At 34.8% G+C, this 25,016-nt stretch overlaps 1 protein-coding gene across 1 annotated transcript in view; it reads left to right on the top strand.

Annotated features, from left to right (window-relative positions):
* Positions 1 to 255: 255 nt before the first annotated feature.
* Pnpt1 (polyribonucleotide nucleotidyltransferase 1) overlaps positions 256 to 25,016 on the top strand; it is a 45,499-nt gene continuing 20,738 nt past the window's right edge. The window contains exons 1-13 of the mRNA XM_076833298.2: positions 256 to 422; positions 6,113 to 6,173; positions 6,920 to 6,994; positions 7,940 to 8,045; positions 8,960 to 9,009; positions 10,101 to 10,164; positions 10,268 to 10,315; positions 11,219 to 11,332; positions 18,022 to 18,208; positions 18,848 to 18,899; positions 19,258 to 19,315; positions 21,147 to 21,243; positions 21,696 to 21,798. Coding sequence (XP_076689413.2) covers positions 262 to 422; positions 6,113 to 6,173; positions 6,920 to 6,994; positions 7,940 to 8,045; positions 8,960 to 9,009; positions 10,101 to 10,164; positions 10,268 to 10,315; positions 11,219 to 11,332; positions 18,022 to 18,208; positions 18,848 to 18,899; positions 19,258 to 19,315; positions 21,147 to 21,243; positions 21,696 to 21,798 — 1,176 coding nt within the window. The 5' untranslated portion in view covers positions 256 to 261. The remainder of the gene's footprint in view (positions 423 to 6,112; positions 6,174 to 6,919; positions 6,995 to 7,939; positions 8,046 to 8,959; positions 9,010 to 10,100; positions 10,165 to 10,267; positions 10,316 to 11,218; positions 11,333 to 18,021; positions 18,209 to 18,847; positions 18,900 to 19,257; positions 19,316 to 21,146; positions 21,244 to 21,695; positions 21,799 to 25,016) is intronic.

Below are 25,016 nucleotides of genomic sequence, written 5' to 3'. Positions count from 1 at the left end.
GGCTTATATTATTCAAGGACTTTCTTTTCAAACTACGATTTTATGTATTTGCCTTTAATAGGTGGGTAAATGGAAAGAGGAAAGAGCGCAATCGCATTCTCATAGGTTTGACCCTCTCTAGTCTTCGTAGAAAGCAGACAAGGTATCCGCTTCCCAGAGGTTCCTCCAGCACCGCGGAAACGAAACTGCACCAGGCTCCTCCCCGCGGACTGGGAGAGAGCCAATCAGGGCACAACCCGGGCTGATCGCGTGCTGGATGTCATGGCGGCCTGCAGTCGCTGCTGCTCTGGCCTCCGGCTCCGGCCGCTGGGCGATAGTCCCCTCCGCATGCCCAGGCGGAATCCGGCGCTCACATATTTGCAGATGCGAGCACTATGGGGTAGCGTGGGGTCCCGAGCTGTGGCTGTGGACCTAGGCAACAGGTAAGGAACGGCGTGCACTCCCTTCTTGTCCCAAGGTATCCTTTCCGGCCAGCCCAGATACATTAATCTTCTTGGTTACAAATCCGTCCGACGTCTCTTTAACCTCTCTTTACCCCAAATCTAATTCCATATTTCCTTTTCCGAATATGGAGTCTGTCTTCTCGGACTTTCCTCCTTCCCGCTGTGCCTTTGTGACTTTGCTTATTGAATCTTTCCTTCCTCTGTTCGGGATTCTTTTCTCCAGAGCCTGTCTTTCCATCTGACATCTATTCTGTTAATTTTCAAAGACCCTTGGGCGCTGAAGTGGGAGGCATTCCACCTTGAGATAACGAGTTGACTGTGTGTGCACTCGTCATCCAGCCCAACTGATTGCCTAAAAGTGTGGCCAGCATGACCCTGGAAGGAAATGGAAAGTCAGGTTATTGAACGCCAATTAAATGATGCACGCAATATTTTTAAACCTATAGTAAAGGTGCTATCACCCTCATTTTATAGGTTAGGTAACTTTCTCAGAGTAAACCAAGCTAGATGGATTGTGAAATAGTGTGTCTTATTAAGTCCATAATTTTCCCAGGGATCCATTTGCTAGAATTCACATTGTTATGGGGAGACGCCTCAGAAAACACTCTAAATCCGAATTTCAAATCAAAAGAGAGCTTTATTTACCTGGCCAGGGACTGTTACCCATCACAGAGACTCAAGCTCTGTGGGAGGACAGCATCTTCCTGGTTCATCCAAAGAGAATATGAGCACATAAACCACAGCTCAGTGACTTGCTTATTGTCATGTAAGCTAGCCAATCATTGAAATTAAAACATTGGTAAGTGGGACCTTTGGGCTCTAGGCAGGACTGTAATTTTCCAGTCAGCAAGCAAGGGATAAACAGAAGCTAAAATAGCATTAGCTTTTCAGTTCAGCTGACCACAGTCCTGGGTTCAAGCAGGTGCTAGACAGTGGCATCTTGAAATTGGGCAGGAGTCGGTGGGGGAGAATCTACAAGGGCATTCACACCCAGGATGTAGTTCACCATAACCACTGCTGCATCCTGAATAGGGTACAATTTGTGGGGTACAAAGTACAGAAAGACAGTTTTTTTAATAAGAAAACAAATTTTATTTCAGTTTCTCAGAAACAGCTCTTGTAACGGTGTTTTATAGAAGACAGCAAAATGGAGTCTTAGGCCTGTCTATGACAGTTCTTGCTTTAAAATTGTCTTATCTCACTTATCAAAATCTTATATCTATAATCTATATTTTTTACTAATCTATAACCTATAATTTACACTCTTATTGATTGTATTTATCAGTTCACACCACAAGAATTTGAAAAAATCACTTTTGATGTGATCGTTTTTAGAACAAATGAAACTGCTAATGCATACTTTTTTATCTAAAAATTTTTATTGCACTTTAAAAATATTTTGACCCTAATTCATACCAAACAAACAACAACAACAACAACAACAAAAAAAAAAAACTGGCTTAGAATCCAGAGTCACTTCCGTAATTTAATGAATAAACAACAAACTAATTACTTCACAACATGGGACAAATGATCAGACAGGATTTGATCAAGAGTATGCAGACTTTTCAGCAAATATTTTAGGCTTTGTGGGCATATTGTCACCCTCTCAATTCCTCTTTGTGTGTACGTGTCTTTACAAAACTTCTAAACGTTATACAAAAATTTTCAGTTGAAGAACTCTACAGAAACAGGCCATAGGCAGTAGTTTCCTTACCTCTAAACTAGATGATCTCTAAGACTCTTTCTACCCTTGGTTAATTCTGATTTTGGGGGGAAGAGGAACTAAGGAAAGGATCTCTCTTCCATTCTTTAAGGACTGCACATTCTTGCCCAAAGATAAACCCTACAACATTTCATTCAATAGACACTTACTGTGATCTACTAAAAGCAGTGACATCCATAATTCCCATAAGTAATCTACTTTAATTCATTTATTAATCAATCTGGATCTCTTTTGAAGTTATTTTTTAAAATATCTTTATTTATTTATTTATTTTTAATTTGGTGCTGAGGATTGAACCCAACGCCTCGCACATGCTAGGCGAGCACTCTACTGCTGAGCCACATCCCCAGCCCCCTTGAAGCTAGTTTTTTTGTAAATGTGTGCCATGTGTTGAAAAATACAACTCAATGAGTTTGATACCTGCTAGATAAATCAGTTCATCTTTGTCTTAAGTTTGTCATTTGCAACATTTATTGAGTAGCCATTATATTCCAGATACATTATATTTAATATTTTTTAACACCATGGGAGACTATATACTATTGTGGTAGGTGTTTCCAGATAGTATGTTCAGTGCTCATAGTGCCTTTGAGGCAAGTGTTTAATTTTCATTTCACAGGCTTTTATTGCACAACTGCTATGTACCAGGAACTGGAGATATAAGGTCTGATGAAGAAATGAAATAAATACACATTCACTGGAAAATCATTGTGGGGAAAGATAAGAATAGGGCACTAAGGGAGTACAAAGCATTACTTTTCCTACCCCAAAGCTTGCGATTGTTGTGAATTTTGAAGGATAAGGAGGAATTATCAGTAATTCAAATAGTAAGGAGAATAGCAACAGAAAAATTGGAAGGTACTATCATAGAAAGGTGAAATGGCATTTTAGTAACTATAGATAATTCACTGTGGATGTAGCAAACAGTAAAAATCTGAATCTAAAATTTTTTACAGAGTCCAAAGCCAAATCTTAAAGTACCTCCACCCCTCATTTTTCAGTGGAGGCAAGTATTTTTACTGAATATTTTTTTGGTGGAATTTTTAGGAAGGTGGTTACATTCTATATCATCCTGCAATATTTCTAAAAATGTTCTTTAAGTACCCCTTTTTCCCTGTAGTTCTACTTCCTGTGTGGCTCCTCTTTTCTCTCCAATTCCTTCTTTAGCTGCCTCCTCCTACTCTTCTCCCCACCAATAAGATCCCCCTGCTCATCTTATCATCCTTTTTATTATTATTTATTTTTTCAGAAGTGTGTTTTGTTTAGGTATTCGCTTACGTGGTTCAACATTTAAATAGCATGACAGTCTTCCATACATTTCCATAGCCAGGCAGTTCCAACCCCCAGAGGCCGTCCCTATATTATCAGTCTTCTATATATTTGGAAATATTTTATGCATATAATATTGAAGGGTCAATTGGCTGAGAGTTTGCTTTAGTTAGCTTTTTTGCTGCTGTGACTGAAAGACCTGACAGGAATAATTTTAGAGGAGGAAAAGTTTATTTTGGCGCTCACTGTTTTCAGAAGGTTCAGTCCCTAGAATGTGGCTCCATTCCTTGGGGCTCGAGGAATTTAACCCAATGCCTCACACATGAGGTAGAACATCATGGCAAAAGAGTGTGGCAAAAGTAGTGGCTCGGGCATCACTTTAGGAAGTAGAGAGCTCTGTTCAACAAGAACAAAATATATACCCCAAAGATATGCCCCCAGAGACTTATCTCCCCCAGCCACACCGTGAATCACCAACAATCAGGGGATTAATGCACTATTTATGTTAACCTTCTTATAACCCAATCATTTCATCTCTAAACCTTTTTGTATTGTCTCACATGAGCTTTTGGGGAACACCTCATATCTAAACCATCACAGGTAAAATGAACCATGGAGCAAAAGTAATAACAGAATTTTACCCAAAACAACTAAAAGTACATAGACCAGAAAAAAACTATAAGTCAGTTTAGTCCCAGCTGAGATTGTGAGATAAAATGATAAGCAACCACCTGTTTTCTTTGCCTAATATAGATTGTACAGCCAGGGGAAATGGTGCACACCTGTAATCCCAACAATTTGGGAGGTTGAGGCAGGAGGATCCCAAGCTAGAGACCAGCCTCAGCAACTTAGTGACAACCTGTCTCAAAATTTAAAAAAAAAAAAAAAATTTAAAGGGCTGGGGATGTAACTTGGTAGTAAATCGCCCCTGGATTCAATCCCCAGTACCAAAAGGATGATGATAATAATAAGAAGAATGCTATGAACATTCATGTACAGATTTTTGTACAGATGTATTTTCATTTCTCTTAAGTATATACAAAGGAGTAGAATTGCTGGGCCACTAGGAGCTCTTTATTTAATACTTTAAGGAACTGCCAGTTTATCTCATGAAGCTAGAACACCATTTTGTATTCCCACCAGCAGTATGAGAATTTCAGTTTCTCCAATATATGTCATACCAACATATATTACCAGTTTTTTTGAGTACACCATCCTACTAGGTGTAAAGTGGTAGCTCATTATGATTTTGCTTTGCATTTCCCTGGTGGATAATGATATTAAGCTTTTTCTCATGTATTAATTGGCCATTTGTATATCTCTGGACAGATGTCCCTTCAAATCTGTTGCCAATTTTTTAAATTGAATTATCTTTTTTATATATATACATATATTGTTTATAGAGATTGGTGATGTGGGGAGGGCTATTTTATATTATTTATATTTTGGGTACTAGGAATTGAACCCAGAAGCACTTACCACTGAGCCACATCTCCAGCCCTTTTAATTTTTTATGTTTTTTAATTTTGAGACTGGGTCTTGCTAAATTGCTTAGGGCCTTGCTAAGTTGCTGAGGCTGGACTTGAATTTGCCATCTTCCTGTTTCAGCCTCTGGAGTCTCTGGGATCACAGGCATGTGCAACCACGCCTAGCAAAATTGAGTTGTCTTTTTATTCATTTGAAAGAATTTTTAACATTCTAGATGTAAGCCTCTTATCAGATATGTGAATTGCAAATGTATTCTCCTCCTCTGTGGACTTTCTGTTACATTCTCAATAATATCCATTGACTCATGCCAAGTTTTTAATTTTGATGAAGTCCACTTTATTTTTTGTTTTGTCAGTTATGCTTTTTGATATCATATCTTTTTTAAAAAATTGTCTAGCTCAAATTTATAAAGATTTACTGCTGTGTTGTTTTTTTTTTCAGAATTTTGTAGTTTTAGTTCTTTTAGTTCTAGGATCCATTTTGAGTTAGTTTTTATCTTTGTGTGACGAAGGAGTCCAAATTCATTTTGCATGTGTATGCATATGAATATCCAATCATGCTAGCACCATTGCTTGAAAAGACTATTCTTCCACCATTAAATTATCTTGACACTTTTCTCAAACATGAAAGTCTTTGTAGGCAATATTTAGTAGTTTATATTTTGCCCTGAAAGCACTGAGGGAAATTTTATAAGATTTTTTTAAAATTTTTTATTTTTTTAGTGGTAGATGGACACAATATCTTTATTTATTTATTTGTATGTGGTGCTGAGGAATGAACCCAGCATCTCACACCAGCAAGGACGCGCTCCACCACTAAGCTACAGCCCCAGCCCCTTATAAGATTTTTAATAGGGAAATGATGTAGTTTGTGTACTAAAAAGTTACTGTAGTCAACAAGGCAAGGGATGCAAAGAGATTGAACTGAGATGGTAAATGGGAATTAATATTTAGAAAGGCACTTGGTTTCTGTGCCCCTAAAATACTTTATCTCTCATTCAGGTTTGTCCTGTACCTTCTTTTTATCTTCTATAAGCAGCTCCCCTTGTACATGAATCTCATTCTTTTTATTTTTTTGCTGAGGGAAGAGGATTTGTGAGGCTTGATAGCCTTTAGTTCTTCTATTAGAATCTTGGATTATTTTATATGCTACTAAGTCATTGTGTTGAATTTTTATTTTTAAACAGAAAAATAGAAATATCCTCTGGAAAACTGGCCAGATTTGCAGATGGCTCTGCTGTAGTACAGGTAAAAATCCAGGTTTTTAGAACTTCATCCTAAAAATATTTATGGATATTGGTACTAAATCTTTATGACATCATATAACTTAGAAATGTGATATTGGGAATTAATTCAGACACTAAGATCTTTCCCAGTGTCAAAACCAGAGTCAGACCTGAATGTATTAAATGACCTTGACGATCCTTTCCAAACTTGGGATTTTATTATATTTTTGTTAATAGAATCTATTAGACATTTCTAGAGAAAGTAATTTCATTATTCTCAATAGAACGGTGAAATTGGAAATTTTTATTATATACAACCTAAATTTCCTCATTAGAAATAGAAAATATGATTCAGTTTATTTGGTGTGACTAAGCTATCAGTGATCCCCCTTTGTCCTTTTCAAAAATTTAGTGACTGTTCTAATGTTGATCATGCTCATATAGAAGGGATGGTGCCAAGCCGGGTGTACACGCCTGTAATCCCAGCAACTCAGGAAGCTGAGACAGGAGGATCACAAGTTCAAAGCCAGCCTCAGCAACTTAGTGAAGCCCTGTCTCTAGATAAAATATAAAAAAGGGAAGCCCCCTGGGTTCAGTCCCCAGTACAAAAAAAATGCAGGGGGTGGGGAGAACCGAGAGTGGACTATTTGTGAATAATCATCACTTGGAATAAGACATCTCTTTGCTTGTTTTTGGAGTGAGTATTCAGTTGCTACTTAGATGTTAATATCTGATTTCAAAGGTATTTACCAGTGTTTATGTTTTAAGTCAGGTGACACTGCAGTGATGGTCACAGCTGTCAGTAAAACAAAACCTTCACCTTCCCAGTTCATGCCTTTGGTGGTAAGTAATTTGCTAATTTATCTGAACTGTAGTTATAGCATAAATGTAGAATTTGTAATATTTTTCCATTTTCTTATGAGTACAAAATATAAACTTTGTTCAGGAAAAGGTCGTCTTTAGTTGTTTGATACTGAATCGTTAAGAGAGTTTGATGGGTTATTTTATAGCCACTTTTCATGCTAGTAGTAAACATTCTTTAGAATATCCAGTTATATGAGTTGATGAGATAAGTGAATAAAGTGCATGAGTGCTGTGATGACAAATAAGCAATGAATTCATTGCCTTCATGGGTTTCCCTTCAGTATGAGTCAACAAGTGTATGGTAAGTGAAGAGAGCCTTAGGATGTTATGGCTTCTTTCTAGTATGAAAGGGAATGCAGGTATGTCTAACAGTTGATACAAAAAGTCAGTGTTTGACAGAATAAGCCACTGTGGAAAGTAGTGAAGCTAGGTAGTCATCTGACTGCTAAGTAGAAGACTTTTTAAAATAATTGGCTGAAATATTTCTTTCTTTCAGGGAGAGGTACTGGGGATTAAACCCAGGGACACTTTACACTGAACTGTATTCCCAGCCCTTTTTAACTTTTATTTTATTTATTTATTTATTTATTTTTGAGACAGGGTCTCACTAGGTTGCTTAGGGCCTCGCTGAGTTGCTGAGGCTAGCCTCAAACCTGTGATCCTCCTGCCTCTGCCTCCTGAGTCACTGGGATTATAGAAATGCACGACCCCACCCAACTCTGGCTGATATATTTCTATAAACTCTCCTTTCCCTAAAATATAAAAACTTTAAAAGTAAATTAAACAACCTTTACTCCTAGTCTATAGAGTATGTTGTTAGCAAACTCAAGAAAATTAGTATTTATATAATAGATTTTGTGACATGGTTTTTATTTTAAAAAAAAAAGGAATCATACAAACCTTATTTTTTCATTGCTGTTGCAGGTTGACTACAGACAGAAGGCTGCTGCAGCAGGTAGAATTCCCACAAACTATCTTAGAAGAGAGATTGGTTCTTCTGATAGAGAAATTCTTACAAGTCGAATAATAGGTAAAATATTAAGATAGAGGCATTAATGCTCTCAGATATGCCAGTGTTTCTTTAATTTTCCTTCATTGCATGAATGCCACTAAAGATTATCTAGTGTCTCTGTTCTCTCACTTGAATGTAGGCTTTATGAGAGAAAAAAAAAAATGTCTCTTTACCTACCAAATCTTCTTTATCTTGTACACTGCTTGGCAAGTGTATTCAGCTAGGTGCAGTGGCACACATCTGTAATCCCAGCCATTCAGGAAGCTGAGGCAGCAGGAGTATCACAGGTTCAAAGCCAGTCTCAGCAACTTAGCAAGACTCTAAGCAATTTTATGGAGAACCTGATTCAAAAAAAGGCAGGGCTAGGGATGTGGCTGAGTGTTTAAGTGCCCATGGTTTCAATCCCTGATACCAAAAAACAAAAAAGGATAGGCATTCAATAAATATTTGTTGACTAAATTAATAAATATCTATTGAGCATATGAATTCCATAGCTCATGCCTCTACTGTGTTGATCTGTCCCTCGTATTTTTCATTCTTTTATGTTGAGAATAGTTATTCCTAAATATGATATGTATCAATTACTGACATATGTGCATTATCTTCAAAGTCTTTGACAGTTATAAATATAAATATAGTTTATAGTTCCCATACCCAGAAATTGGTAGTTGATGAAAAGACACAAACTACCAAGGTGCCATTTTCTTTTGGTCTGCTCTTAGTCCTAATTGTCTTTCCTCTGCTTAGTGTTAGGCCATGGTCTATTATTAATTGAAGGATTTATATTTATCAACTTTCCCGTTAGCAAATCAACCCAATGGGTTTGGTTTTGTTTTGACATATTGAACAACTTGCAGTATTATTTCAAAAGTTTTGGACTCTAAAGCAACTCTGTCAATACTATTTAATGTCTTTTTTCTTTCTTTTTGGAGATCGTTCAATTAGACCTCTCTTTCCTGCTGGCTACTTTTATGATACACAAGTAAGTTCTGTTTTATGTTATTTGTTTCCTGGTCAATCAAAACTTATTTAATCTCTGTAATTCTTCTTTGGCTAAATATTATAAAAAATTTTGGTAGTGCTCTTGCATTTAAAAAAAAAAAAAAGATAATACTTTTGAAAAGCTAACATTTACTTGGTATCAGTTGGAGCTGACACCTGAATTCTGAGGAGTCAGCTAACCAGGAATGTTGGAAAGCACTCAAGGCAGTGGAAATGGGAAGCTCAAAAGCCCTGAGGCATGGGCTGGGGCTGTGGCTCCAGCAGTACCATTTTATGCTCGCCTGGCATGTGTTCGGCCAGGTTCGATCCTCAGCACCACATACAAAAAAAAAAAACCAAACATGTTGTGTCCGCCAAAAACTAAAAAAAATAAATACTAAAATTCTCTCTCTTTCTTAAAAAAAAAAAAAAAGCCCTGAGGCATAAATAAATTATCTCTATTATTGGATCCTCTGAAACTCTACCTCATTACATTTTAATATTTTCTGATTACTAGCTCATAATGATACATATACTTTAATTAAGAGTACTTAATTAAGTAATCATTTTACTTACATGAACTAAATGTGTAATTCTACCTTTACAAGGATGACACAGCTTCAGGGAGATTTTTTTTTTTTTTTTCATTGCTAGGAACTACAAGGGAAATTACTTCATTAAGAGTATGACATAGACAAAAAAAAAAGAATTTGACATAGGCATATCACTGCAGTATTAAGCAGTTCATTGATTTGTTTCATCTTTACTTATAAACAGATAATAGAAATATGTAGCTAAGATTTGCTGAATTCGTGCAATGCGACTAGTATTGTGGTAAATATTTTATATACAGTATTTCTTCAATTCTCATAGAAACCCTTTGGGAAGATGCCATTATTTTTCTTTCTTAAAGTTGAGAGAACTTTCAAAGTTTAATTTAGCTAATTTACCCAATGTCAAGGATTTAGTTAAATATAACCAAAATTAACCATGCTTTTAACATGTAGTATTCCTATATTTTAGGCCAAGATAGTCCTCTCAAATCAAATACATTTGTTGTTAAGTACTTCAAATTTTTTCTCCTTCTACCAGGTCCTTTGTAATCTGTTAGCAGTAGATGGTATTAATGAACCTGATGTCCTAGCAATTAATGGTGGTAAGTATAAAAATAGAGATTAAAAGGATCATTGTTGATTTTTGAAAAATAATGAAATATTTTAATTTCAGCTCTTATTTTTTCCTTTTTTTTTTTTTTAAAGCTTCTGTCGCTCTCTCATTATCAGATATTCCTTGGAATGGACCTGTTGGTAAGTTAGGCTATGAAAATAAAGCCTGTATTTATGTTGTTCTAATAGTGGTAAGCATGTTTTAGCAAGGCTATAGATTTATTGACTCTGATTTATTACTTCTTATGGGTTTGATAATCCAAGAGTCCTTGCAGGTCTTTGAGACATTCTGATCCTTGCCTGCTTTTAATAGCAATGTGTGAAGACGCTCCATTTAGATCTAATGTTTCTAGATATATTCACTTTTTAGTGGCCTCTTTTTATAAAAGAACTTTTTCTTTATTTGCACTTGAAAATTATCAGAGCACCCGGTCTTTCAGGAGAAAACAAACAAATGTTTGTAACGGATAGCTCTTGTAAGTTGTAATCATAAATATAAAAATTATTTATCAAATAAATGATTATCAAGTATCCTAAATACAAGCTAGTGAGCTAAGCACTGAAGAAACAAAGACAGACTAGCAACACAAAGACAAAAGAAACTATTTTTGCTATTAGCTTAAGCGAGAGAGACAGATAATTATTTACATTATTATGTTAAAGACATAGCTGAGGTGCTTAGAAAATGATAGGGAAGGTCAGGTTTAGTTTTGTGGTTTTGATTTATCAAGGAGGGCTTCTTAAAGTAGCCAGTATGGAGGTTGAACCTCAGTAGAATCAGATGTAAACATCTCTTTTGGAAAGAGTACATTGTAGACCAGAAGAGCATTCAGCATAACTGAAAATGTGTGGAAGAAATGATATACTTGAACAACTCACTGGATCTAGAAGGTGAGGTAGGGTAGGATGTTCTGTGGGCTTTTTTTTTTTTTTTTTAGTACCATGAGAAAAAGGAATTTTGTTCTGTGGTCACAAAGATAGAGGATTGAAGCCATCACTGGAATAATGCCTTGAAACAATTACCAATATTTTAATATATTTTAGGGGCAGTACGAATAGGAATGATTGATGGAGAATGTATTGTTAATCCAACAAGAAAAGAAATGTCTTCAAGTACTTTAAATTTAGTCGTTGCTGGAGCACCTAAAAGTCAGATTGGTAAGTAATTTAAGTACCACATTTGTTCTGGATTTTACTCATAAGTTCTTGATTCTTAAGAAATGTTTTTAAACTCTCTTGTGTTGGGGACCGCATATCAAATCAAGATGGCGCCTGGCAATTTGCCAGGAGGAGTGGTTTGGAAGGCAACGCCACCAAGCCATTAAGATGGTAGGGATTCCTTATTGGCTGATTGCTGTAACTGGATGATGCTAATTGAGTCAAGCTGTGTGTAACCAGTTAGGTATATATACCTCTGCTGTTTTACAATAAGGCGGCTCCTCCCACCTTGGGTGCCCGCTACCTTGAGTTCCTGCTCAGTTCTTGCTGAGTTTTCCCTACAATAAAGCTGTTCCCACTTCAACCTTCAAGTTGCTTGTCACCTCCCGGTTATTCTGCTCAGCCGGACTGTGGCACTCTTGTATGTGTATTTTCAGTAGCAGTGAAGATTTTTGTTTTATGTCTGTCATATTTTAGCAGAGCCTTTGCTTCTTATCACATAATACTTAAAATTACAGAATGTTATGCAGTTAAAATATTCAAAAATCTTTAGCCAGATAATTTCAGTAATTATTTTTAGACTAAGTTATTTTTAAACTAATAGAAGTTTTAAATCTGGTAACAAATTATTGTTTATTGGTTTAAATATTTTCATTTAAACAATTCAGCCATCATAAAGCTTTTCCTTGATGTCCTCTAAAGACATCTAGTAAATGGAAAACCAGTAATAAAGTAGAAGAAATATACTAACAATGAGTCACTTTCACTTATTCCTGTAATAAAAATGTCATTAATTGCATGAATGAAAATTTTGGCCTTGTTCTAGTCTATGGAAGGAGAATAGACTTTAGCAGTTAGAATGACTTGGGTTTGAAACCTTCCTTTACCACTATAATCATTTGACTTTGAACAAATTAGAAACCTTATTCATTTATTCTGCTATAGAACTTTTGATGTCCTGGACTTTTTGACATTGCATCTTCTGATGTGGCAATTTTTTTTTTTTTTTTTTTTTTTTTTTGGTACTGCGGATTGAGCTCAGGGGCACTCAGCCACTGAGCCATATCCCTAGCCCTATTTTGTATTTTATTTAGAGACAGGGTCTCACCGAGTAGCTTAGCTCCTCGCAGTTGCTGAAACTGGCTTTGAACTCAAAATCCTCCTTTCTCAGCCTCCCAAACTGCTGGGATTACAGGCATGCATCACTGCACCCGGCCTCTGATGTGGCAACATTTTGATGAAACATAAACTACTAAATTTTTAGTACTTTTTTGTATAAATGCATGAAACACCTCATTTCTAGCTACTGTTATGTTGGTCAGTAATGAAGTAGAACTAGGCACTGTATGATGGACAAAACACATAGGAATTGTGTACTATCCACATTATTAGCTTGTGTTGTTAAACCAAATAACAAGGCTTAAACAAGATGGAAATTTATTTTTCTCTCAGGTAAAAGAAACTTAGAGTTGGTGAGTCCAAGACAGTGATGGTGGCTCCATGTTGTCTTAAGAAATCCAGTCTCCTTCTGACTTTCTGCTCTGCTACCTTCAAGGTGTGACCTCATCTTCATACTTAACAATCTTACTGCCAGAGCTCTTGCCAACTTAATCTGACCATAGGCAGGAGGAAGATCAAAGAGTGAAATAGCAGAAAGCCATGTGACCGCTGACTGAGTCACCCTGCCTTGTAAGGTGCTTTCCCAGACATCCCCACCCAGCAGTTTCTTTTACATCTCATTGGGCATAACTGTGGCACATCATTGATTGCAGAAAAGGCAAGGACATCTTTTTTGAATTTTAACTCCAGAGAGTGGGATTTATACCACCAGGAACTATAACAATGTAAAGAGAGTATTCCAAAATTTAGGAAAGCCATGAGTAACAGATGATCCCTACATTATAAATGGGCATCTTGAAAAGAGCCTCCATGAAAGTACTTGTTAACGGTTTAAAGTTCGCTTGATCTGCATCTGAATTTTTTTCTTTAAAGTTGTGTTTTTCATTTACTTTCATTTAGTAAATTGATCCAGTTACTTTACAGGGTAGTATGAAGACAGAAGTCAAGGTTTGCAAAATGACAAGTAGTGTTTCTAATTAGCATAAAGTTATTACCTGCTATTGTCATTAAGATTAAAAAAAATCTGTTTCTAATTGTTATTATAATCCCAATCTATATTAGAGTTGATCCACTCTAATTTTAAGTAAACCTTGGAGGAATGAACAAAGGATCTTTGTGGCATCTATGATGTGCTGTGGAAACACCATAAGCAGCCTTTGAGCTGGATGTTCTCACCTTTTGCTCCCTAGATGGAAGAATGAGACTCTAGAGGCTAAGTGAACCTCAGAGGGTAGTTTTAAATAATTAGGAGAGGCCAAGGGTAATTCAGAACCAACCTGTAACTAGCTTCAAGAATTACCAACCTACAGTTTTTGACTTTCACACACTATTTCCATAAAGATATTCAGCAAGCTTTTTGCTTTTGTAAAGTATACCAGATATGTTTTTTGACCCCTTGTTCATGCATTATGATTAATACCGCCATCATGAAACTTCTGGGATACAATAATAATAATTGCTACCATATCAGTACTAAAATATGTAGTAGTCCAGATCTTTAACCAATTTTCTGCACAGTACTTGTTTTTAAATTGGTACATTTGGGTACTTGTTTTTAAATTGGTACATTTGATATTACTTATCATTCTGTGTGTGATAGGATATAACTCAGGGAAAAGTATAGCAACACCATGTTTTTAGATTCTGTGTCTCAAATTCATAACTTTAATTAATCCTACAATTCCTTCATCTTCAGTTACTAAAAATAGTTAATGGCTTAAAATAATCATTTTAACAAAGTTTTTAATTTAAATTTTTTGTATTTGTGGCAATGTTCAGTAGAATAGTCTGCAATGAAGGAAATATTTCCTATCTGAACAGATAGCTAATGAGTAGTTGCAAGGTGGCTAGAGTGGGCAAACAAATTTTTTATTTTGTATAATTTTAATTAAGTGCAAATAGCCATATGTGACTAGCAGTTACCATGTTGAACAGCACAGGTCTGTGGATCCAGAACTATCAGAAATTGTCCTTTAAAGCATTTTTTAAAACAAATTGCTTTGGACCCCTAAAACTCAGGAAATAATGCCAAGAGCTAATAAATGGGATGGCATCAAATTAAAAAGCTTCTGTACAGCAAAGGAAACAATTAGGATTGTAAAGCTAGAACCCACAGAATGGGAAAAAATATTTGCTAGGTACTCTTTTAACAGAGGATTAATATCTAGATTATATAAACACCTCAAAAAACTATACCAAAAAGTCAAATAACCCAATTAGTAAATGGGTGAATGAATTAAACAGAACCTTCTCAAAATGGCCAACAAATACATGAAAAAATGTTCAATAGCATTAGCAATTAGGGAAATACAAATCAAAACTATGCTGAAATTTCATCTCTTACCAGTCAGAATAACAGTCATCAAGCATACAAACTGTTACAAATGCTAGACAGGATCTGGAGAAAAAAGAACACTTTTACACTGTTGGTGGAACTCTAAATTAGTACAATCACTATGGCAATCATTATGGAAGCTCCTTAGAAAACTAGGCATTAAACCACCCCACCATATTATGACCCAGTTATACCACTTCTCAGTATTTATCATGAAGAATTAAAGTCATCTTACGGCAGTGATACATGCATACCCAATATTCATAGCAGCACAATTCACAATAGCCAAATTATGGACCCAGCCTAGGTATTCATCAACAGATGAATGGGAAAAGAAAATATGGTATATATACTCAATAGAGTTTTATTCAGCCATAAAGAAAAATGAAATTTTGGCATTTGCAGGAAAACTGGAACCAGAGATAATCATGTTAAGCAAAATAAGGTTAAGGGTTGTATGTTTTCGCTCAAGCAGAAGCTAGAGAGGAAAAGAAAACAAAGGTGGGAGTGGATCTCCTATAAATCAAAGAGATCAGTTAAAGGAAAGGGACCAGGGGGTAGGAGGAAGGGAGAGAGGAGGGAAGTGCTGGGGAGGAATATTGGCCAAAATGTATTGTTATTTTGTGTGCATGTACAAATATGTAACCACAAATCCCATTAATATATACAACTATAATGCACCAATAAAAAAATGGAAAAACAAAAAGATAGTACAGGGAAGTCAAAAAGGAATTGCTTTAAGGCTTAATTAGTGAAAACAAAATTTATTTGAAGAGTATTTTCCTTTGCAAATTTTATTTTTAAAAAAATTTATTGAGATATAACTTAAATATATTGAATGCAAAAAAAAATAAAAAATCAATAAGTGGAAAAAAATATATTGAATGCATTATATTTTTTCTATCTCCAATTAAATTCTATGAAAATGAGAGGATGTTTTAGAAGTACAGATGAGAAAAAGGTATGACCATCTCACTATCATGACATCAGAGGAAGCATTTTCATGCCTGGAGTGAAGAATTGAAATCTTTCCCTATCTGGCCCTCCATGACTTGTAATACAATTGTTTTAATGTTCCTCTACATTCAGAACACTACATCTGTCAGTGTTACTATTTTTACTTTTGCTTAAACCAACAAACATGATTTAGAAAACTCAAGAAAGCCTATTTTATTTATCCTTATTTTTGTTTGCCATGTTCTTTTTCTTTTTTTTTTTTAATATTTATTTTTTAGGTGTAGATGGACACAACATAATACTTTTATTTTTATGTGGTGGTGAGGATCAGACTTGCCCCCCCCATGCTAGGCCAGCTCTCTACCGCTAAGCCACAATCCCAGCCCCTGCCATGTTCTTTTTCTTCCCAACAGTCTGTGACTTGTTTTGTTCCTTTTTTGTTTAGAGAATTTCCTTTTATTACTATTTTTCTTAGGGTAGGTCTGCTGGCACCAAATTTTCTTGGTTCTCGTTTTTTTGAGAATCTTAATTTCCCCCTCTTCCCAAAACTCAACTCCTAAATATTTTCACTGGGTCAATGATTCTGGGTTGCCAATTCTTTTCTTTCAGCATCTGTAAAATATGAACTACTTCCTTCTGGCCTCTATGGTTTCTGATGATGATCTGCTAGTTGAATTGTTTTCATGTATAGAAGTTTGTGATGTCATTGTCTACCTTTCTTGGGTTTGCCTCGGTCAGAGTTTATTCGGCTTCTTTTTTTTTTTTTTTTTAAGAGACAGAGAATTTTAATATTTATTTTTTAGCTTTCGGCGGACACAACATCTTTGTTTGTATGTGGTGCTGAGGATTGAACCTGGTCCGCACGCATGCCAGGCGAGCACGCTACCACTTGAGCCACATCCCCAGCCCCATTATTCGGCTTCTTAAATCTCTAGGTTTATGAATGCCAGAGTTGGGGTGTTTTCAGCCATTTTTTTTTTCCAGTGCTCTTTTGAAAGGCCTTACCTCTTTCCTATTCTTCCATGACTCTGATAACACAAATGTTTGATCTTTCACAGGGTTCTACTTGAATTAAATGATGAAATTCCTACACAAAAAGTACATAAAGATTTTGCCAGGTGCTATGGTGCACACCTGTAATCCCAGCAGCTTGGGAGGCTCAGGCAGGAGAATCTCTAGTTCAGAGCCAGCCTCAACAGCTTAGCAAGGCCCTAAGCAACTCAGTGAGACCCTGTCTCTAAATAAAATATAAAAACCACTGGGATGTGGCTCAGTGGTTGAGTGCCCCTGACTTCAATCCTGGGTAACTCCCCCCGCCCCCTAAAAAGAAAGAAAGTACATAAAGATTTTTTTTAATATCTTAAAAGCAATGATTTGGATAATAAATCTTAATGATAACATGATGTGGTTAAATATATGAGATATGTCTATGCATTTTCATGATCTTTGACTTTATACAAGTTGAAAGCCACCAGAATTGATAACACTATTAGCCAGGAGATTGTTTAGCTTTTCAGAATGCAAAGCCAGGCTGAATGGCAAATTTAAATACATCATAACATCATGGAAGCCCAGCTTTAGAGTTGCATTGATTTTCCTACCTGTGGAAGAATTAGACAATGTGAGGAGTCAGAATTAAGTAGGAGGTCACTTCAAATAATTGTTAAACAGTAAACATTTATTGGTTACCTAGTATGTTGTATGTTTTTAAATTTAACTTAAAAATGTACATTAAAAGTAAATGCTATTGTATACTTTGAAAGATTGAGTTTTGTTAATAAAGCTAATACTAAAGTTACTAAGTTTTTTACTTTCTTTTTTTTTTTCCCGGTAATGGGGATTGAATCCCCTTTGGTAATGGGGATTAAACACTGAGCCACATTCCCAGCTCTTTTTAATTTTTGAGATAGAGTCTTACTAAATTGCTCAGGGCCTTGATAATTTGTGGAGTCTGGCTTTGAATTTGTAAAGCTCCTGCCTCAGCCTCCTGAGTCACTGGGATTACAGGTGTGTACCATCATGCCCAGCTTCTGTTTCGGTTTGGATAGGAAATTCCTCATTAAATTTTAGGAGAATATAAACTAAAATGTCAAGACTTCTTTATTCATCTATTGTATATGTTTTGGAAGTAGGTTGACTCTAAGGAAAGAAATTTTTATAAGTGTATATATCATCACAGAATGAAATTGATCTGTATTATTTGTCACATCATGGTACTTGAAATGCTGTATTGATCATTTCAATGACAATTATCATCTTTTGTTTTTGTTTTTCTTAGTCATGTTGGAAGCCTCTGCAGAGAACATTTTACAGCAAGACTTTTGCCATGCTATCAAAGTGGGAGTGAAACACACTCAACAAATAATTCAGGGCATCCAGCAGTTGGTGAAAGAAATTGGTGTTTCCAAGAGAACACCTCAGAAGATATTTACCCCTTCACAAGAGATTGTGAAATATGTTCATAAGTAAGAACATCTGTACCAAAAATAACAGATTGTCTCCAGATTTAATCTCCTTTAAGGAAAAAATTTGCATACATTACTTCAGAAATAACACTTTTCTGATTTAAATATTGATCCTCTAAATTCCTGTCCAATGTCTAAAACAGGAAAAACCCATGCTCTTCCAGGAGAAATCTTAAATGTGGGAGAGACACTTCTTGATCAAGATATACAAAATTACTGTATCTCTCTGTGCCCAGACAGGAAAAAGAGAATAAGCATAGATATTTAAATATCTAGGAAATTGTTGAATTTCTCAAAAAGAAATCAAGTATAAACTACCACTATTTGCCTAGTATTTAGAACAATGCCTGGCACACATGAATAAGTCTCAGGTGGAATTAATTTAAAAATTAAAAACAAAGCAGGGGGGCATAGTATATGTATAAGTGATTTGCCTTGAAAGGTAAAGATATTTGGGTTCCCATATCATAAGTAGTAGACAGATTAGCAGTGATAAACAATAGTATGTCCATATTTTTAATTCTTTATGAAATGTTTATAAATAATCTGTAGTTTACTAAATATTTGTTTCACTAATAATAGAAATTGACTCTTGTTTCAAATATTATTATGCTAACATTTATTTTCTATTTTAAAAAGACTTGCCATGGAGAAACTCTATGCAGTTTTTACAAATTATGAACATGATAAAGTAGGTATACCTGAAGTTTGTCTTGTATAATTGTTCCAGTATTATTTTTTTCTCATAACTCATGTAGTTTTGTTTATGAATTGTCCTATTTTTATTAAAAATCTCCAGTCAAAAGTCTTGAGTAAAAGCCTACCTGTCTGCTTCTCCATTCTTCTATTATTAATTAATATAACTTTTAGGGAAGTCTGCAAATACATTTGAATGAAAAACAAATAGTATTTCTTAAAAATCAATGACAAGTTGTAGTCTCTTAAAGAATATTGTCATTAGAAAAATATGAGTACCCTTACAATATAAAAATAGAAATGTTAAATGTTATCATGTTTTATATAATAACTGAACCTTAACTTTCTTTTAGATTTCCAGAGATGAAGCTGTTAACAAGATAAGATTAGATACAGAGGAACAACTAAAGGGTGAATTCTGTTTTTTCAATTGGAAAAAAATTGAAGGAAATAATATAGTTTTGTTTTGTTTTTTTTTTCAGTCATTGGTAAAAATTTCTCAGAAAAAGTCAGTTATTCTCATTGCTCCTTGGTTTTATCTTAAGTCAATTTGTGATAATGAAATATCACAGGGTTAAACTAATTTTTATAAATATAGCTAACACAACAATTAATACAGAGTAAGCACCTAGTAAATATTGAATGTGAAATGTCTGAATCTTTTCTGTCTCATATTTTTCCTCTAAAATGGATAGCATTGCGTCCTGTCATTTGAAACCCTAAAATATAGCTTTTAAAATTCCTGTTTGATTGATCTATGAAACTGCAGTACCAGTAATACCTGGTCTATGAAGATTAAATGAGTAAATCATTTACATTTGTACCTGGCACATAGTCAATCTCATATAAACTGAATACAAAGGAAGTGTGAGAGCTCTTGTTAATTTTTTCACTGACATTCTCTCACAAGAGTGTTTATCTTATTTTAAAACTCTGCTGTTAGCTATGATATTAATGCCATTATCTGTATTAATCACTGAAATGCTTAGTCTTTTGTCACTACATTTCATCTTGTTTTTAAGAATGAAAAGCCGTATAAGTCATGTTATTTAAAAAGAATAGTTTTATGGGTTTTTTTGTATTATATGTCATTATTTTCTGAATTAGTAGTATAACATTGTAAGTATTTTGTTACTTATTCTTTCCATGTTCAACCCAGTTAAAGCATAAAAATTCATATTGAAGTATAATATTAAAAGTTATTCTTGCCTGATGAGATGGAATACTTAATATATTATCTCTTTTTTTGTTGCCATTTCTTATGTTCAGTTTACTTTAAAGTTATACATTTATTTAGTAAATCAAAGACTTGAGAGTACCTAATATTTGGTATAGCCAGAAATGGCAGTGCACACCTGTAATCCCAACTACTTGAAAGGCTGAGGCAAGAGAATCATGAGTTTGAACCCAGCCTGGGCAACATCTCAAAAAAAGAGAGAGGGCTAGGGTTGTGGTTCAGCGGTAGAGTGCTCTCCTAGCATGTGCAAGGCGCTGGGTTCGATCCTCAGCACCACATAAAAATAAACAAATAAAATAAAGATATTGTGCCCAATTATAACTAGAAAAAAATTTTTTTTTTAAAAGAGATGGAAGGAGAGACAAGGAAATTAATGAAGTAAAATAACAACATTTTAAAAGCATAAGCCATTAAGGCAGACAGATCTGTATTCAGGTCACAGCTGTAATAGTTATGTCTGTGTTATCTCAGGCAGTTTACTTCCTCAAGCCTTAGCTTTTTCTTCTGTAAAAGGGGATAATAATAAATTTACCTCATAAATTGTTACGAAGATTAAAGGCATTTTTAAAAAGCAACTTGTGAAGTGTCTATATGAAAGCACTTGGTAACGTTAACTGAAAAACTTGTTGTTTGGAATTTGTAATATATAAAGAAAATTATTTCTTAATTAGAAGATTAAGTAAAAGTTCTCAAGGCAAAAAAGAGTAAGGGTGACTACTCTTAATATTGTCAGTTAAACCTTTTAACAATATGGTTGACTCGGTGTATCAGGTGACATGATATAAGCTAAGTTCCCAATCACAACACGTTTAAGGGATTAATATTTGGTGTGTCTCACTTGCTTGAGAACATTTGATTTATCTACTTTTGTTTGCCTGAGGACCAAATACTCAAGTCAGCCCCCTTGGCTTACTCCCTTAGTAATTGATTTGATTCTGTGAACTTTGGAGAAATCTGCCTTTCAGAAAAGAAAATCTTTGTTTTGATTTCTTTCTTTTCCTCCAGAAACATTTCCAGACGTCGATCCATATGAAATAATAGAGTCCTTCAATGTTGTTGCAAAGGAGGTTTTCAGAAGTATTGTTTTGAATGAATACAAAAGGTAAACATACCCTCTTGATAGAAGTGAAGTATGTACTGTTTCTGCAAATTACCTTGAAAGTGGCTGTTTACTCAAAGGAAGGAAATGATTTTTAAGTGGAAAGTAAAGAATAATAGTTATTGTGTAAATTGTATCAAAGAAAGAATATGTGGATATGTGACTGTCTTGGGCCTTGTGTGTCAAGCCATGCTTCACAGCCTTGCCTGAACATCACAGTTACCTGCAGATGTGCAGTAATAGTACTAACAATACAGTTACATAGGCCACAACCCCAGACATTTTGATTCAGTGGGATTTAGGATGGAGCCCAGGTATTTGTATTGTTTTTTAAAGACCCACAGGGTTTTATGATATGCAGCTAGAGTTGAACTTCTTGGTAGATTTAAAGAAATATTATGTGATTTTTCTGACTTCCAACACAGCTTTACTACTTATTTTATTTATGACTATAGGTGTGATGGACGCGATTTGACTTCACTTAGAAATATAAGTTGTGAGGTAGATATGTTTAAAACTCTTCATGGATCAGCATTATTTCAAAGGGGACAAACACAGGTAATACATGTTTTAAAAAACTACATGCTGAATTAGGAATTTTTAATTAGATCTAGAAGTACATTTTATAGATGCTATAATTTTCATTATATGGAATATATTATTCAGATTAATGTCGGATTTTTTAAAATATGATTTTAACAGGTTTTTTGTTTTGTTTTGGTTTGGTTTGGTTTTCTATATTAAAAATTGAACCCTGGGGCACTTTACCATTGAGCTATATCCCAGCCTTTTTTATTTTTTATTTTGAGACAGGATATCACTAAGTTGCTAAAGCTGGCATGTACTTGCAATCCTCCTGCCTCGGCCTGCCAGATTACTGGGATTACTGGCCATGTGCATGCCACTGTACCTGGCTTAAGAGTTTTTTGAGGTATCATTTCTATCCTGTAAATTATATATGTTTTAAGTGTATGATTGCCATAGTCAAGATGATGAACATAGCAGTCACACCCAAAAGTTTCTTGCCTGTTTTTAATCCCTTCTTCCTGCTTCCTCTATACAACTGCTGATCTGCTTTTGTTACTATAGTTGACATGTTGTAAATTATTAGGTATTTTTATTATATTTTTATTTTAAGTGCACAAAATTGAGTTACTCATACTCCCCAGTTTATGGCATGTTATTGTTTGGGGTTTGATCAAGGCCCTCATTTGTTTTCTCCATTAGCCTTCACCTCAGCCCCATTCTTTTTCTTTACATAGATACTCCCTTGTATTTCACATAATTTGCCAGCAGTTAATTTATTTAAACCAACACATGTACCCATTGTTCTGTGTATGGTATTATGCTGTCTACCTCTTTCTTAAAAATTATTCACATTAGTAACTAATTTTACCAGTCAGAAAGGTATTAAAAAGTAGTATCATGATGTTTTAATTTGTATTTCCCTGTTTACTAGTAAGACTCAGAATCTCGATATAATAACCAATGAACATGGTCACTGTGTAAACCATACCCTGAGGGACTGTGCATCTTAAGTGCACTGTCCCTAGAGTTGTAAAATGTGGTGCCCTTGCTTCAGGTGTGCTATTTTGTGAATTTCCTGTCCTTGGCCTTTGACCAAATTTTTTTTTTCTATTTTTAATATGGCCTGTATTTTACCTACTATTTTGCAGTAATCTCTTTTGTGTTTAAACATTAATCTATTCTAGTAACAAACCAAACTTTATGTAGATGTTCTTTGTTGTTTGCTTTTTAATTTTGCTTGATACCCTTCTCTACATGTAGAAAAAAACCTGAAATTTTTAGTTTTGATGTAGTTAATCTTTGTCATTTTCACTTTCATTACTTCTATTTTCAAAGTCTTATTAAAGAATCGTTTCTTGTTGGGAGCCCTGGTGCCTACCTATAATCCCAGTGACTTGGGAGGCTCAAGTAGGAGGATCACAAGTTCAAGGCCAGCCTAGGCAATTTAGTAAGACCCTGTCTCAAAATTTTAAAAAAGGACTGGAGATATAGCTTACTGGTCAGTGGTAAAGCACCCCTGGGTTCAATACCTAGTACTGCAAAAAGAAAAAAAAAATCATATTTTACCTCAGAGTCAAAATTTATGCATCTCCTTTTTTTTTTTTTTTTCTATTAACTTTTAAACTATGTTCTGTCCTATTATTTTGTGAATTTCCTGGGCCAGTGTCAAATTATTTTAATTATAATGGTCTTGGAGTTTATATAAATGTCTTAAGCAAATCTTGCCTTTTTTGCTTCCTCCTCCCTCAAAATTGCCTTAAGTTATTCAAGCAGATTTGTTCCTTCGTTTGAATTTTGAATTATATCACATTCTCAAAAGAAAAAAAAAGTCCTTGGGTTTTTTATTGGAATTGCACTGAATTTAACCTGTTAATTCAAGAGAAATGACATTTTTACAATTCAAATCAGTCTTAATTCAAGTTTTCTTTTATGCACTTTAATAACATTTTTAAGGTATCTCTAGTATTATTCATTCTTTTGTTATTTATTCTGATAGTCTGCGTTTTTAACTGGATACTTATCCAATCTGTGTTTAGTTTAATTATGATGTGATTGAACTTATGTAATTCAATTGTAAAGCACCTGTAGACTAAATCCCCAGTATCGAAAAAGAAAGAACTCATTTAAATCCCTGTTTCTTGCATGTTATTTATTGTTTTCAAATGGGCACATTCAAGATTTGCTCTTTGTCTTTGGTTTTTAGCAGTATGACCATGCAAAATTTTCTTTGGATTTATCTTGCTTAGAATTTTAAGCTTGAATCCATAATTTTTTATCTTTTCTTTTTTTTTTTTTTTTTTTGTCAAGCTTGAAATATTTCAACTACTATTTTTTTCTTCCTTATTCTCTTTTTCTCTCCTTCTGGGATTACATATACACTATGATAGTCTGTTTGATATTATACCATAGGTCTCTGAGAATGTGTATTTTTCCCCTTCTTCAAATTGGGCTTTTTTTTTTTTTTTCTTGTGGGCATGGTACTAGGGATGGAAATCGGGGTCTTCCACATGTGAGGCAAGTGCTCTACCACTAGCTACACCCCTAGCCACTTGGGCAGTTACTATTAATCTATCTTCATGTTCATTGACTTTTCATCTCCTTTCAATTATGAAGTAATATATTTTTCAGTTCTAGAATTTTTGGTTTTTGTTTTGTTTTGCTTTGTTTTGTACCAGGGATTGTACCCAGAGGCACTTAATCACTAAGTCACATCCCCAGCCTGTATTTTTTTTTTAATTTATTTTTTTATTTTTTAATTTGAGACAGGGTCTTACTAAGTTGCTTAGGGCCTTACTAAGTTGCTGAGACTCGCTTTGAAGTTTTGATTTTCTTGCCTTAGCCTCCCAAGCCTCTGGGATTACAGGCATGTACCACCATGCCCAGCTTCTGTTAATTCTTTATGTCCTTCAGTATAATTATTAGAGCTGTTGAAAGTCTTTTATCAATCTCCTGTTTTGTTGTTGATGATGATGGTGTTGTTTTTTTGTTTGTTTGTTTTTGTTTTTTTGTCGTTGTTGTTGTTTTGTTTTTTTGGTTTTTTGATACTAGGGGTGAAACCCAGGGGCACTTTACCACTGAGCTACGTCCCCAGCCCCTTTTATTTTTTGAGACAGGGTCTCACTAAATTTCCTCCACTAGCCCTGAACTTGTGATCCTTCTGCCTCCTTAAGAGGCTGGGATTATAGATATGTACCCTTACACCTGCCCTACACCTGCCCTGCTAATCTAACATTTTAACTAAAGATCAG

This window comes from Callospermophilus lateralis, chromosome 14 (genome assembly GCF_048772815.1).
Source record: "Callospermophilus lateralis isolate mCalLat2 chromosome 14, mCalLat2.hap1, whole genome shotgun sequence".
NCBI lineage: Eukaryota > Metazoa > Chordata > Mammalia > Rodentia > Sciuridae > Callospermophilus > Callospermophilus lateralis.
The sequence above is the reverse complement of the archived record's forward strand: the minus strand, read 5'-3'. Positions and strand labels throughout refer to the sequence as shown.